Source organism: Saccoglossus kowalevskii, chromosome 8 (genome assembly GCF_978046115.1).
Source record: "Saccoglossus kowalevskii chromosome 8, keSacKowa6.1, whole genome shotgun sequence".
In the NCBI taxonomy this organism is placed as follows: domain Eukaryota; kingdom Metazoa; phylum Hemichordata; class Enteropneusta; family Harrimaniidae; genus Saccoglossus; species Saccoglossus kowalevskii.
This window is the reverse complement of record NC_140648.1, coordinates 10204731-10219864: the sequence shown is the minus strand read 5'-3', so window position 1 is coordinate 10219864 and position 15134 is coordinate 10204731. Positions and strand designations below refer to the sequence as shown.

The 15134-nt window shown below is 35.5% G+C and overlaps 1 protein-coding gene across 1 annotated transcript; it reads right to left on the bottom strand.

Annotated features, from left to right (window-relative positions):
• Positions 1 to 1188: 1188 nt before the first annotated feature.
• Positions 1189 to 13191, bottom strand: LOC100374346 (E3 ubiquitin-protein ligase CHIP-like). The gene is made up of 7 exons (XM_085502151.1): positions 12965 to 13191; positions 10412 to 10610; positions 6744 to 6909; positions 6490 to 6562; positions 2151 to 2207; positions 1561 to 1677; positions 1189 to 1439 (listed from the first exon to the last, which is right to left on the bottom strand). The coding sequence occupies exons 1-7, from the start codon at positions 13133 to 13135 to the stop codon at positions 1314 to 1316; spliced, it is 909 nt and encodes a 302-aa protein (XP_085358277.1). The 5' UTR covers positions 13136 to 13191; the 3' UTR covers positions 1189 to 1313.
• Positions 13192 to 15134: the final 1943 nt, after the last annotated feature.

Below are 15134 nucleotides of genomic sequence, written 5' to 3'. Positions count from 1 at the left end.
CATCATAATTTCCTCATAAACAACCATAAGTAACTATTTGTATAGGAATTTTGAGATGAAACTTAATTACCATAGAAACCAATGATAAAGACTAAAATTAACAATTTCATGTGTTGTAAATTCTTAAGAAGAAGCCATATGGTAAAAATTGAGGAAATAGGGCAAAAGTATGTTAATACCTTGATATTAATCTAAGAGAAAATTTTCACCATATTTTTTGACAAAAAAATTACATATTTTAACCCAACAAGTCAGTGTCAATGTCAGTCCCAGTTTGTATATTATAAATATTGCATCACTACTTAGGTGATATTCATAATGTAGACTGACATGTATGAGATATAGCTTCATGGAACTGCTATCATTTGAACAAGATGACTGCCAGTTAGCCTTTTTGGATTTGATGGTCCGATATGACGTATGATGTCTGATGTATGCGTGGAGTTTGAACGTGGATCGGCCCAGGTACATGTATGTCAAAGGTGTAATATTTAAAGAAAAAAATGGCCGCCAGTCAACTATTTTGAACCAAATAAAATGAAGTACATCATTATGTTCTATGTAGGTATACCAAGTTGAAACCAAATCCGTCAACACACAACTGAGATGCCATTCTTAGTATACACGTATGTCTGATATAATGTCTGATGTATGTGCATAGTTTAAACTTAATCAGTCCAAGCATGTGCGCGATATGGCTGGATATGAACAAATGAATGCACAGAGGTCAATTCATAAGTTTTTTGACTTTGTCCCAACAGGAACTAAAAAGACCCCCTTCATAGCCTTTGATTGTGAAATTATGTAATGAGACCAGTTCTACCTGTAGTTAAACAGCTTCCATTAAGTTAATATCAAAGCATTTTTAACAAAAAAATGTCAAAGACGGTGGTTTAAGAGTTATATTAATTTCAATAAAAGATACACACTTTATATGTAAAGATACATACACATATACAGCAGTCACTCTGTTAGAAGTTCACTACCAATAGAAGTGAACATAAATCAAAAATTTAATGTTTGATCATTACAATTTTGACCATAAATGTACTATATACCTCTGTCATTCACATGTGCTACTAATACTATAGCATATACAATACTTGCTTTCAGCATGAAAAAGCAGTTCAAAGTTATTATAACTTGAATCTCCATCGGAAGATTATATCAAATTAAATGTTAAAGCGCTTTTTATTAATTAAAAATGCTGTCAGTTGAAGAGTTTATTTACACAATGTGCAGCAAATTTACATAGTCATAATAAGATGATAAGACTCCATCCAGTAAGGGTGCTCACTCCAGGAAAATGCATTTTAGAATTCTTCAACCCACTCATTTTCCGATATAAAGGTATCAATAACTTCTTTCATGGCAAGATTTGGAATGAGCTGATCTTGAGTAAGATCTGTTCTCGTCACAGGATCAAAATGTCCAACACGCTATATATAATAAAACAAAAAAATGAATCATTACAAGTCATGAGCCATACAATCCCAATGAGTTTTCATATAGAATTGTATGTCTAATGTTTTTAATAATAAAATATGATGGTCTGTTTACCTGTAAATGTTCTTCTATATCTTTTCTGTCATAGGTTATTCCACTTGGTGTAATTACTGGTTCTCTCATTAATTCAAAACTTATTTTACCACACAGATAGTCTGGAACTTCTCTCTTCTGTTGAGTAAAAACAAACATTGTACTGCAGTCAATATTTGTATCAAACACACCATTTGCACAAGTGACATACTGTTCAGTCTAAACATGTATTTTGGTAAACTCACACTTGTCTGTAAGTAGATTATACATCCACCTAAAGGTTGTATTCATAAAAAGATCATAATGACTGTTCTTCTTAACACATAAAATAATATGACAAAATCTTCAATGCTATTTTCAATTTTTGCATCTTTTATAATTATATGGTTTATGTAGCTATAGTTTTGCGAAACTTGTTCTATTTTTTTGTTTATAAACAATGACCAATGAATGTCAAAAAGCAACCAAGTTTGTTTGGGTCTGTATGATGGACTGGTTTGATTCCTGAGCTAAGCCTAGCCAATGAGTTTGAAAATGGTTATCCTAACATCAACACTATCAGAGTGCAATTAACCTTCATCTGAATCACTTTCACTCTAAAACTAACTTACCTTTCGCCTTTCATCCACTGCTGCAAATACAGCGTTAAGTTCTTTTAAATGTTTTTCCTGAAATATAAATAAAAAAAAAACTTATATCAACGCATACCAATTGATGTGTTATAGGCTGTAATTCATTAAAAGCCAATGTCTTGTTGCAAGAATATTCCTAATGACACCACTGTGTCTTCCACTGAATTAAAAACCTAGAATTGACATGGGCCTTTAATGCTAGTAAATGAATCTATCTGCCCCTACCACAGATAAGTATGCTTTATATGCCGCTACCACAGATAAGTATGCTTTATATGCCGCTACCACAGATAAGTATGCTTTATATGCCCCAACCACAGATAAATTTGCTTTATCTGCCCCTACCACAGATAAGTATGCTTTATATGCCGCTACCACAGATAAGTATGCTTTATATGCCCCAACCACAGATAAGTATGCTTTATATGCCCCAACCACAGATAAATATGCTTTATCTGCCCCTACCACAGATAAGTATGTTTTATCAGCCCCTACCACAGATAAGTATGCTTTGTCTGCCCCTACCACAGATAAGTATGCTTTATATGCCCCAAACACAGATAAATATGCTTTATCTGCCCCTACCACAGATAAGTATGTTTCATCTGCCCCTACCACAGATAAGTATGCTTTATCTGCCCCTACCACAGATAAGTATGTTTTATCAGCCCTACCACAGATAAGTACATTTTTGTATGCTTTGTCTGCCCCTACCACAGATAAGTATGCTTTATTTGCCCCTACCACAGATAAGTATGCTTTATATGCCCCAACCACAGATAAATATGCTTTATCTGCCCCTACCACAGATAAGTATGTTTTATCAGCCCCTACCACAGATAAGTATGCTTTATCAGCCCCTACCACAGATCAGTATGCTTTGTCTGCCCCTACCACAGATAATTATGCATTATCTGCCCCTACCACAGATCAGTATGCTTTATCTGCCCCTACCACAGATAAGTATGCTTTATCTGCCCCTACCAAAAATAAGTATGTTTTATCTGCCCCTACCACAGATAAGTATGCTTTATTAGCTCCTACCACAGATAAGTATGCTTTATCTGCCTCTACCACAGATAAGTATGCTTTATCTGCCCCTACCACAGATAAGTATGCTTTATCTGCCCCTACCACAGATAAGTATGCTTTATCTGCCCCTACCACAGATAAGTATGCTTTATCTGCCCCTACCACAGATAAGTATGCTTTATCAGCCCCTACCACAGATAATTATGCTTTATCAGCCCCTACCACAGATAAGTATGCTTTATTTGCCCCTACCACAGATAAGTATGCTTTATCTGCCCCTACCACAGATAAGTATGCTTTATCTGCCCCTACCACAGATAAGTATGCTTTATCTGCCCCTACCACAGATAAGTATGCTTTATCTGCCCCTACCACAGATAAGTATGCTTTATCTGCCCCTACCACAGATAAGTATGCTTTATCAGCCCCTACCACAGATAAGTATGCTTTATCTGCCCCTACCATAGATAAGTATGCTTTATCTGCCCCTACCACAGATAAGTATGCTTTATTAGCCCCTACCACAGATAAGTAAGCTTTATCTGCCCCTACCACAGATTAGTATGCTTTATCAGCCCCTACCACAGATAAGTATGCTTTATCTGCCCCTACCACAGATAAGTATGCTTTATTAGCCCCTGCCACAGATAAGTAAGCTTTATCTGCCCCTACCACAGATAAGTATGCTTTATCAGCCCCTACCACAGATAAGTATGCTTTATCTGCCCCTACCACAGATAAGTATGCTTTATCAGCCCCTACCACAGATAAGTATGCTTTATCTGCCCCTACCATAGATAAGTATGCTTTATCTGCCCCTACCACAGATAAGTATGCTTTATCTGCCCCTACTACAGCTACCACAGATAAGTATGCTTTATCTGCCCCTACTACAGATAAGTATGCTTTATCTGCCCCTACCACAGATAAGTAAGCTTTATCTGCCCCTACCACAGATTAGTATGCTTTATCTGCCCCTACCACAGATAAGTATGCTTTATTAGCCCCTACCACAGATAAGTAAGCTTTATTAGCCCCTACCACAGATAAGTATGCTTTATCAGCCCCTACCACAGATAAGTATGCTTTATCTGCCCCTACCACAGATAAGTATGCTTTATCTGCCCCTACCACAGATATGTATGCTTTATCTGCCCCTACCACAGATAAGTATGCTTTCTCTGCCCCTACCACAGATAAGTAAGCTTTCTCTGCCCCTATCACAGATAAGTATGCTTTATCTGCCCCTACTACAGATAAGTATGCTTTATCTGCCCCTACCACAGATAAGTATGCTTTATCTGCCCCTACCACAGATAAGTATGCTTTATCTGCCCCTACCACAGATAAGTATGCTTTATCAGCCCCTACCACAGATAAGTATGCTTTATCGGCCTCTACCACAGATAAGTATGCTTTATCTGCCCCTACCACAGATAAGTATGCTTTATCTGCCCCTACCACAGATAAGTATGCTTTATCTGCCCCTACCACAGATAAGTATGCTTTATCTGCCCCTACCACAGATAAGTATGCTTTATCTGCCCCTACCACAGATAAGTATGCTTTATCTGCCCCTACCAAAGATAAGTATGCTTTATCTGCCCCTACCAAAGATAAGTATGTTTTATCAGCCCCTACCACAGATAAGTATGCTTTATCTGCCCCTACCACAGATAAGTATGCTTTATCTGCCCCTACCACAGATAAGTATGCTTTCTCTGCCCCTACCACAGATAAGTAAGCTTTCTCTGCCCCTATCACAGATAAGTATGCTTTATTAGCCCCTACCACAGATAAGTATGCTTTCTCTGCCCCTACCACAGATAAGTATGCTTTATTTGCCCCTACCACAGATAAGTATGCTTTATCTGCCCCTACCACAGATAAGTATGCTTTATCAGCCCCTACCACAGATAAGTATGCTTTCTCTGCCCCTACCAGATATGTATGCTTTATCAGCCCCTACCACAGATAAGTATGCTTTATCTGCCCCTACCACAGATTAGTATGCTTTATCTGCCCCTACCAAAGATAAGTATGCTTTATCTGCCCCTACCACAGATAAGTATGCTTTATTAGCCCCTACCACAGATTAGTATGCTTTATCTGCCCCTACCACAGATAAGTATGCTTTATCTGCCCCTACCACAGATAAGTATGCTTTCTCTGCCCCTACCAGATATGTATGCTTTATCAGCCCCTACCACAGATAAGTATGCTTTATCTGCCCCTACCACAGATTAGTATGCTTTATCTGCCCCTACCACAGATAAGTATGCTTTATCAGCCCCTACCACAGATAATTATGCTTTATCTGCCCCTACCACAGATAAGTATGCTTTATCTGCCCCTACCACAGATAAGTATGCTTTATCTGCCCCTACCACAGATAAGTATGCTTTATTAGCCCCTACCACAGATAAGTATGCTTTATCTGCCCCTACCACAGATAAGTATGCTTCATCTGCCCCTACCACAGATAAGTATGCTTTATCAGCCCCTACCACAGATAAGTATGCTTTATCTGCCCCTACCACAGATAAGTATGCTTTATCTGCCCCTACCACAGATAAGTATGCTTTATCTGCCCCTACCACAGATAAGTATGCTTTATCTGCCCCTACCACAGATAAGTATGCTTCATCTGCCCCTACCACAGATAAGTATGCTTCATCTGCCCCTACCACAGATAAGTATGCTTTATCTGCCCCTACCACAGATAAGTATGCTTTATCTGCCCCTACCACAGATAAGTATGCTTTATCAGCCCCTACCACAGATAAGTATGCTTTATCTGCCCCTACTACAGATAAGTATGCTTTATCTGCCCCTACCACAGATAAGTATGCTTTATCTGCCCCTACCACAGATAAGTATGCTTTATCTGCCCCTACCACAGATAAGTATGCTTCATCTGCCCCTACCACAGATAAGTATGCTTCATCTGCCCCTACCACAGATAAGTATGCTTTATCTGCCCCTACCACAGATAAGTATGCTTCATCTGCCCCTACCACAGATAAGTATGCTTCATCTGCCCCTACCACAGATAAGTATGCTTCATCTGCCCCTACCACAGATATGTATGCTTATAACCCTTTGATTGAGTATGCCCCCAAGTCATACTTGAATTCTAGATCTACCAACCATGGGTCCAATGCAACAACCACTACGTTACTCGTGAACGGTACACATATACTTGACAGTATTTTAGAGAAACTAATTTATTTGTTATTTCATTTGATGCATTGTGTGTCAACTGAGCACTGGCAACACTACTTACATACTCTTCATCCACAGCGTCAGCATCATGCTTGTTATCTGAATCAGGATTCTCAAGTGCTTCATCCGTTCTCCTACAAAGGATGAAGACAAACACTTAATAAGAACATCAATTGTTATGCATGAATTTAAACTTAAAACTATACCAAATTTCATCAAAATTTGATATGTGGTAATCAAATTCAACTCCTTCTAGAATTTAAAAAAAAAAAATCGTGTGTTTATGAGTTTATGAGAGTACATACATTTACTCACCTATTTCTATCTTCTAACATTAATTTATTTAAATAAGCTTGTAGTTCTATTTCCTGTGATATTCTTTTTTCTTCTAGATGAGTCCACCTTCTTTTCTTTACTGATCTTAAGGCACTTCCAATGTCATCTCCAAAATTGAGTTTCTGTTCTTTAGCAAGGTCAAATGCTATAGAAACAATAATTGTATATTACAATTTATCCCATATATCATGGCAGTTCAGCGTATTAAAGTAGTGTAATAATTGTCTTATCCCATATATCATGGCAGTTCAGCGTATTAAAGTAGTGTAATAATTGTCTTCAATATCCCATATATCATGGCAGTTCAGTGTAATAAAGTAGTGTAATAATTGTCTTATCCCATATATCATGGCAGTTCAGTGTAATAAAGCAGTGTAATAATTGTCTTCAATATCCCATATATCATGGCAGTTCAGTGTAATAAAGTAGTGTAATAATTGTCTTATCCCATATATCATGGCAGTTCAGTGTAATAAAGCAGTGTAATAATTGTCTTATCCCATAGATCATAGTAGTTCAGTGTAATAAAGTAGTGTAATAATTGTTTTATCCCATATATCATGGTAGTTCAGTGTAATAAAGTAGTGTAATAATTGTCTTATCCCATAGATCATGGCAGTTCAGTGTAATAAAGCAGTGTAATAATTGTCTTATCCCATATATCATGGCAGTTCAGTGTAATAAAGTAGTGTAATAATTGTCTTATCCCATAGATCATGGCAGTTCAGTGTAATAAAGTAGTGTAATAATTGTCTTATCCCATAGATCATGGCAGTTCAGTGTAATAAAGCAGTGTAATAATTGTCTTATCCCATATATCATAGTAGTTCAGTGTAATAAAGCAGTGTAATAATTGTCTTATCCCATATATCATGGTAGTTCAGTGTAATAAAGTAGTGTAATAATTGTTTTATCCCATAGATCATGGTAATTCAGTGTAATAAAGTAGTGTAATAATTGTCTTATCCCATAGATCATGGCAGTTCAGTGTAATAAAGCAGTGTAATAATTGTCTTATCCCATATATCATGGTAGTTCAGTGTAATAAAGTAGTGTAAAAATTGTCTTATCCCATATATCATGGCAGTTCAGTGTAATAAAGCAGTGTAATAATTGTTTTATCCCATAGATCATGGTAGTTCAGTGGGATAAAGCAGTGTAATAATTGTCTTATCCCATAGATCATGGTAGTTCAGTGTAATAAAGCAGTGTAATAATTGTCTTATCCCATATATCATGGCAGTTCAGTGTAATACAGCAGTGTAATAATTGTCTTATCCCATATATCATGGTAGTTCAGTGTAATAAAGTAGTGTAATAATTGTCTTATCCCATATATCATGGCAGTTCTGTGTAATAAAGCAGTGTAATAATTGTCTTATCCCATATATCATGGTAGTTCAGTGTAATAAAGCAGTGTAATAATTGTCTTATCCCATATATCATGGCAGTTCAGTGGGATAAAGCAGTGTAATAATTGTCTTATCCCATATATCATGGCAGTTCAGTGTAATAAAGCAGTGTAATAATTGTCTTTATCCCATATATCATGGCAGATCAGTGTAATGATTGTCTTATCCCATATATCATGGCAGTTCAGTGTAATAAAGTAGTGTAATAATTGTCTTATCCCATATATCATGGCAGTTCAGTGTAATAAAGTAGTGTAATAATTGTCTTATCCCATATATCATGGTAGTTCAGTGTAATAAAGTAGTGTAATAATTGTCTTATCCCATATATCATGGCAGATCAGTGTAATAAAGTAGTGTAATAATTGTCTTATCCCATATATCATGGCAGTTCAGTGTAATAAAGTATTGTAATAATTGTCTTATTCCATATATCATGGCAGTTCAGTATAATAAAGCAGTGTAATAATTGTTTTATCCATATATCATGGTAGTTCAGTGGGATAAAGCATTGTAATAATTGTCTTATCCCATAGATCATGGTAGTTCAGTGTAATAAAGCAGTGTAATAATTGTCTTATCCCATATATCATGGCAGTTCAGTGTAATACAGCAGTGTAATAATTGTCTTATCCCATATATCATGGTAGTTCAGTGTAATAAAGTAGTGTAATAATTGTCTTATCCCATATATCATGGCAGTTCTGTGTAATAAAGCAGTGTAATAATTGTCTTATCCCATATATCATGGTAGTTCAGTGTAATAAAGCAGTGTAATAATTGTCTTATCCCATATATCATGGCAGTTCAGTGGGATAAAGCAGTGTAATAATTGTCTTATCCCATATATCATGGCAGTTCAGTGTAATAAAGCAGTGTAATAATTGTCTTTATCCCATATATCATGGCAGATCAGTGTAATGATTGTCTTATCCCATATATCATGGCAGTTCAGTGTAATAAAGTAGTGTAATAATTGTCTTATCCCATATATCATGGCAGTTCAGTGTAATAAAGTAGTGTAATAGTTGTCCTATCCCATATATCATGGTAGTTCAGTGTAATAAAGTAGTGTAATAATTGTCTTATCCCATATATCATGGTAGTTCAGTGTAATAAAGTAGTGTAATAATTGTCTTATCCCATATATCATGGCAGTTCAGTGTAATAAAGTAGTGTAATAATTGTCTTATCCCATATATCATGGCAGTTCAGTGTAATAAAGTAGTGTAATAATTGTCTTACCCATATATCATGGTAGTTCAGTGTAATAAAGTAGTGTAATAATTGTCTTATCCCATATATCATGGTAGTTCAGTGTAATAAAGTAGTGTAATAATTGTCTTATCCCATATATCATGGCAGATCAGTGTAATAAAGTAGTGTAATAATTGTCTTATCCCATATATCATGGTAGTTCAGTGTAATAAAGTAGTGTAATAATTGTCTTATCCCATATATCATGGCAGTTCTGTGTAATAAAGCAGTGTAATAATTGTCTTATCCCATATATCATGGTAGTTCAGTGTAATAAAGTAGTGTAATAATTGTCTTATCCCATATACCTTGGTAGTTCAGTGTAATAAAGTAGTGTAATAATTGTCTTATCCCATATATCATGGTAGTTCAGTGTAATAAAGCAGTGTAATAATTGTCTTATCCCATATATCATGGTAGTTCAGTGTAATAAAGTAGTGTAATAATTGTCTTATCCCATATATCATGGTAGTTCAGTGTAATAAAGTAGTGTAATAATTGTCTTATCCCATATATCATGGTAGTTCAGTGTAATAAAGTAGTGTAATAATTGTCTTATCCCATATATCATGGCAGATCAGTGTAATAAAGTATTGTAATAATTGTCTTATTCCATATATCATGGCAGTTCAGTATAATAAAGCAGTGTAATAATTGTCTTATCCCATATATCATGGCAGTTCAGTGTAATAAAGCAGTGTAATAATTGTCTTATCCCATATATCATGGCAGTTCAGTGTAATAAAGCAGTGTAATAATTGTCTTTGTCACATAGATCATGGCAATTCAGTGTATTAATATGACAGAACCCTACACCCTCCCTGTGGCTTTCGTTGCATATGGAAGTTATATTCACGAGTGATGCGGTGTATCCTGCGGCCATACTTTCACGAGCGAAGCGATCTCGAGTCAATCAATCGAGTACTGACGGAATTAAGGCAAATTTTAGCTGAGATAAAATCTACATTGTATGCCTACCTCTTTTAAGACTTGCAATGGCTTCATCGTAGCACCCAACTTCCACAGAAGCTTGGCCTAAAAAGAAATGACCTTTAACTAAAGCCGTGTCTATCTCTATCGCATGTTTGCAGTCTTGCATGGCCAGTTCCCACTGCTGTAGTTTGAGATAGCACAGAGCACGGTTGGTGTAAAAGGTGGCGGTGTTTGCATTTCGCAACTGAAAACAAAGAAAACAGCCAAATTTATATTATGAATAGTATCTGCTAGTACTGACCAATCCTATGTTCTATGTTCTCTCAGGAATTTTGAATATGACAGTATTGCCATGATCAGCCACAGAAATGACATGTTTACGCAAAAACAGAAAGGTTACCAATTATTTCTATTGCAACAAAATTGATATGCAAATTAGACATTATACAGATATTAGCTATTAGGCCTACCATAGTAATTACCGGGGTATATGTCTTTTTGAAGTGTATGGTGGCCCTGATAATGGCCATTTGGATTGTGCTTTTATGCATTTCACATGACCTGTTGCGACCGTTAAAGGTGTTAAAAACTTCCTCCACACTCAGTTCACCTTTCGAAAATTGAGTCTTTTCGTCAAAATCAGAAGTAACACAATGTCTTTTAAGATTGCAGTAATTCACTTCTACATTACATCATCAATCATTGGAAAATTTCATCAGTACGACATTGATTGGTTAACGACAGACTTGACCTGTTAGGTCAGAGGACGTTGTTTCAGGTCAAGTCATGTTGAAAAACATCATGGTGGAAATTGCTTTGCATCAAGAGTTTGCGTACGATCGAAAACATCCCACAACGAAGATAATGATAAAGATCTTGCATTCAACTGTTTTCCCATACACCTTAATTAATTTTACATCTTAATTTCAGACGATATGAAATTCCGCATTTCGCATTTTTTTTCTTGAATAAGATGCTTCCCCTAGCCCGGCATGGTGAAAGAAAGATGTAATTTGGATAATTTTTCGAGGGTAGTAATTATGGTTACAATGTTAAGGAAACAAACAAATTCATCTTTCCTGAGGTGGTCACTGGGTACATGTACTTATAAGTCCACCCCTTATTTTCCCCAATTTTACATGCTGAGGCCGCTGGCTTATGACCTGAGAAGTACGGTAAAAGTGATATATTTTTTTGCAACATTAAAGGGCCAGGTATACTATAAATATGCTTCTAAACAATAGGAATTATTTCCTTGAAAGTTATACTGTAGTAAACAGCTCCAGCCACACTCCTGTTAAAGACGTGTTTTCTCGAACTTACAGATTGATTATGTCGTGCCAATGACTATGCAGTGATATATACAATGTAGTATTTATGACAATAAATAGTATAGGAGTTGAGATTTTGTCAGAGAAACGTCAAAAACACTAACCAGAAAAAGGGATACGCTACTACGGTAAGCTTGAATAAGTAACTGCTGGAACAGGTTGCATCATCTAATCTCCTAAAACATTTACACAGTTTCTAATATTTTTCTCATTATCACATAGCGGATTCAGCGAAGACAATGAAAATCGTGTTCACAAATTTAAAAAGTCGCCACAGAGAGTACAAGACAGAAATATCGTAGAAAATAATAGTGTTTTACTGAAATGAATACTGTGTTTAGTTTTGTTTACTGTTACTGTTACTTGGTAATAAAAAGTGAATTTGAGAAATAGCGCAGCATATAACGGTAAATGGAACAAAAATGAGACTTGGACCAGATAATATCTAGAGTTGCAGGTGATGGACAAATAATGTTACATGCGACTCAGTACGATTAATTTACTTGCTTCCTCATGGCTTTTTTACAGTTGTTTAAGAAAATGGCAAATTCACGCCCACGCGCCAGCACATAGCTAAATCGTGACAATTTTTGTTTTCTCTTAACGTAAAACGTAACTACATGTACTAAATCTAGCCTTCACAGTCACACTAACAGTAGGTGAACAAATGACTAAAAAATATTTATTTTAGATAATACAAGTTTCTTGTAAGAACCTTGTTTCGTTGATTACAGATTTCTGGTTATCTGTAATTAATGAAACGAGCCATTTACTAATTAAAATCCCGTTATTGTCAGCAAATGTTTTATGTAGTTATATACACGACTGAAAGGTAAATATACTGGTCAAGTTTTGACAACAATTGTGAATATTGTACGTGTAAGACCCTTGTTTCGTGATTACAGATTTCCGATTATCTGTAACTGGCGAAACGAATGTTTTATGTCGTTATATACACTACTGAAAGGTGAATATACTAGTCAAGTTTCGACGGACAGTTGTAAATATTGTACGTGTATTACCTTGTTTCGCTGATTACAGATTTTGGATTATCTGTAATTAGCGAAACGAACCATTTACTTTATTTTAAATGTTGTTATTTTCGGCAAATATGTTGTAAATACTGTGCGTATAAAACCCATTTTCTCTTATTACATTAAAATTTTTATTATGTGTGTCACCCCGTTTCGTTTCGTTTCTTTGATTACAATAAGCCTCAATACAACAACAATTCACATGTGGGAAAACAAAAACGTTCATAACTTACGATAGCCTTTGTGTAACAATTTATTGCGTCGTCATATTTTCTAGCAGAAAAGAACCGGTTGCCCTGGTCTTTCAGTTCCATTGCACACATTTCTGTGCATTTAGAAGGTGATTTGCGACCACAACAGGACAGAATATTCGGTTGTTTCCGACGACGACTACGTCGAAGCATTAACAGATCAACAAACAAAATGGCTGACTGAATTGTATTTACTCGTATCTGCGCGTGACCTTTACTCCAAACGATTTGATATAATAGAGGGCGCTTCACGGATTGTCCTTCAGTGTCAGGGCTCATATCACTAATTGAATTTCCATAGACGACAATGTTAACATATGACGAGATTGTTATATATGAAAATGATGAAGAAAGTTGAAAACATGGCTCAAAAATGGGAAATCAACATGCCAGTAATCAACCATATGAAAAAAACTAACACGTTGGCCAGCTCAAACTCTTGCAAATATCAGGTAAACAAGACACACCTACTGTATTTGGGCCGCACCAAGAGAAATCACTGGAAAAACACCAAGATTAGAACACCCAAATACACACAGAATAAGCCCACAGGTACACAGCCGCTAGTAGTAAACAAACGACCACATGTTGGTCTCACCTTTGACCCTGGGAGCACCTGAGAAAAAAAAAAATATTTAAAAAAATTCATTGGTTCTTGCAAGGCAACCATTGGTTGATTAGTGGCATGAGACCTGTAACAAATTCACGTCAAATCGTTGAATGTAGAATGTATTGTAATTTACAAGTAGTAAATAATAATCAGTGTATCAGTGATTTGTATTTTTTGCATTGTCGGCAAATCACCCCGATATACTATAATAAACAGCAGTATTTACAATATATTCGCGTCAGTTTCTTGCCAATCCTTGGGGCGGAGCTACGTCACCAGACGTTCAACGTTGCTAAGACGCGCATACTGTACCATGTATTTTAATAAATTAATAAACGCTGCTTGGACTGATAAATGTGATATATAGAAGATAATATTTGGTAATTGTAGTTCTAAGTAACTATTAAAAATAGCTAGATGTTCAAGTTTCGAGCAATGGCTCTTTATCGATAGCATAGAAGATATCTCAATCAATGGCTCTTTATCGATAGCATAGAAGATATCTCAATCAATGGCTCTTTATCGATAGCATAGAAGATATCTCAATCAATGGCTCTTTATCGATAGCATAGAAGATATCTCAATCAATGGCTCTTTATCGATAGCATAGAAGATATCTCAATCAATGGCTCTTTATCGATAGCATAGAAGATATCTCAATCAATGGCTCTTTATCGATAGCATAGAAGATATCTCAATCAATGGCTCTTTATCGATAGCATAGAAGATATCTCAATCAATGGCTCTTTATCGATAGCATAGAAGATATCTCAATCAATGGCTCTTTATCGATAGCATAGATCATTTTCTTCTATGCTATCGATAAAAAGCCATTGCTCGAAACGTCTAGCTATTTTTAATAGTGACTTGGGACTACGATTACCAAATATTATCTTCTATATATCACATGTATTTTTATGGGCTCTGCACGAGCTGTTGTGGAACGCCGGTCGAAGAGACGATGAAAATAGCTAAATTCAAGAAAACAACACAAACTCAACCTACAAGTAATCCTGAACAACCAAATTTATAATAATAATAATAATCTTTATTACATAATCGTATCCTTATTTGAATATTGACTCAGAAAAAGAAAAAGAAAATTACAATATAGACGAAAAACTGAGTAAGTAACAAAAATGAAAGCACTAAAATTGGAAAGAATAATAATAATAAAAAAAGAAATAGTTTATTTATTTAGGGGCAGCTGATTTTTTGAAATAATTTTCTCTGGCACTGAAAAATTATAGAAGTAGCTTGCTAGTTTTGTTGTTTTTTGGCTGTTATTGCTTGTTATCAATTTATTAGTATTTGTTTTGTTGCAATGTATTAAATTTATATCATTTGAGTTCTCTCATTTTCATACAGCTTTCTCTATTTTTAAATTATGGGCACTAATTCCCAATTTTGTTAATGCTGCTCTATGTTTTGCATTTGTTACTGTTAGATAATTTTCATACTGGCAATTTTTCTTTAGCAGTCTATATGTACGCAGCTTATTCGTTTTTTTTTATTATCATCATGCATTTGTTCTTGACTCTT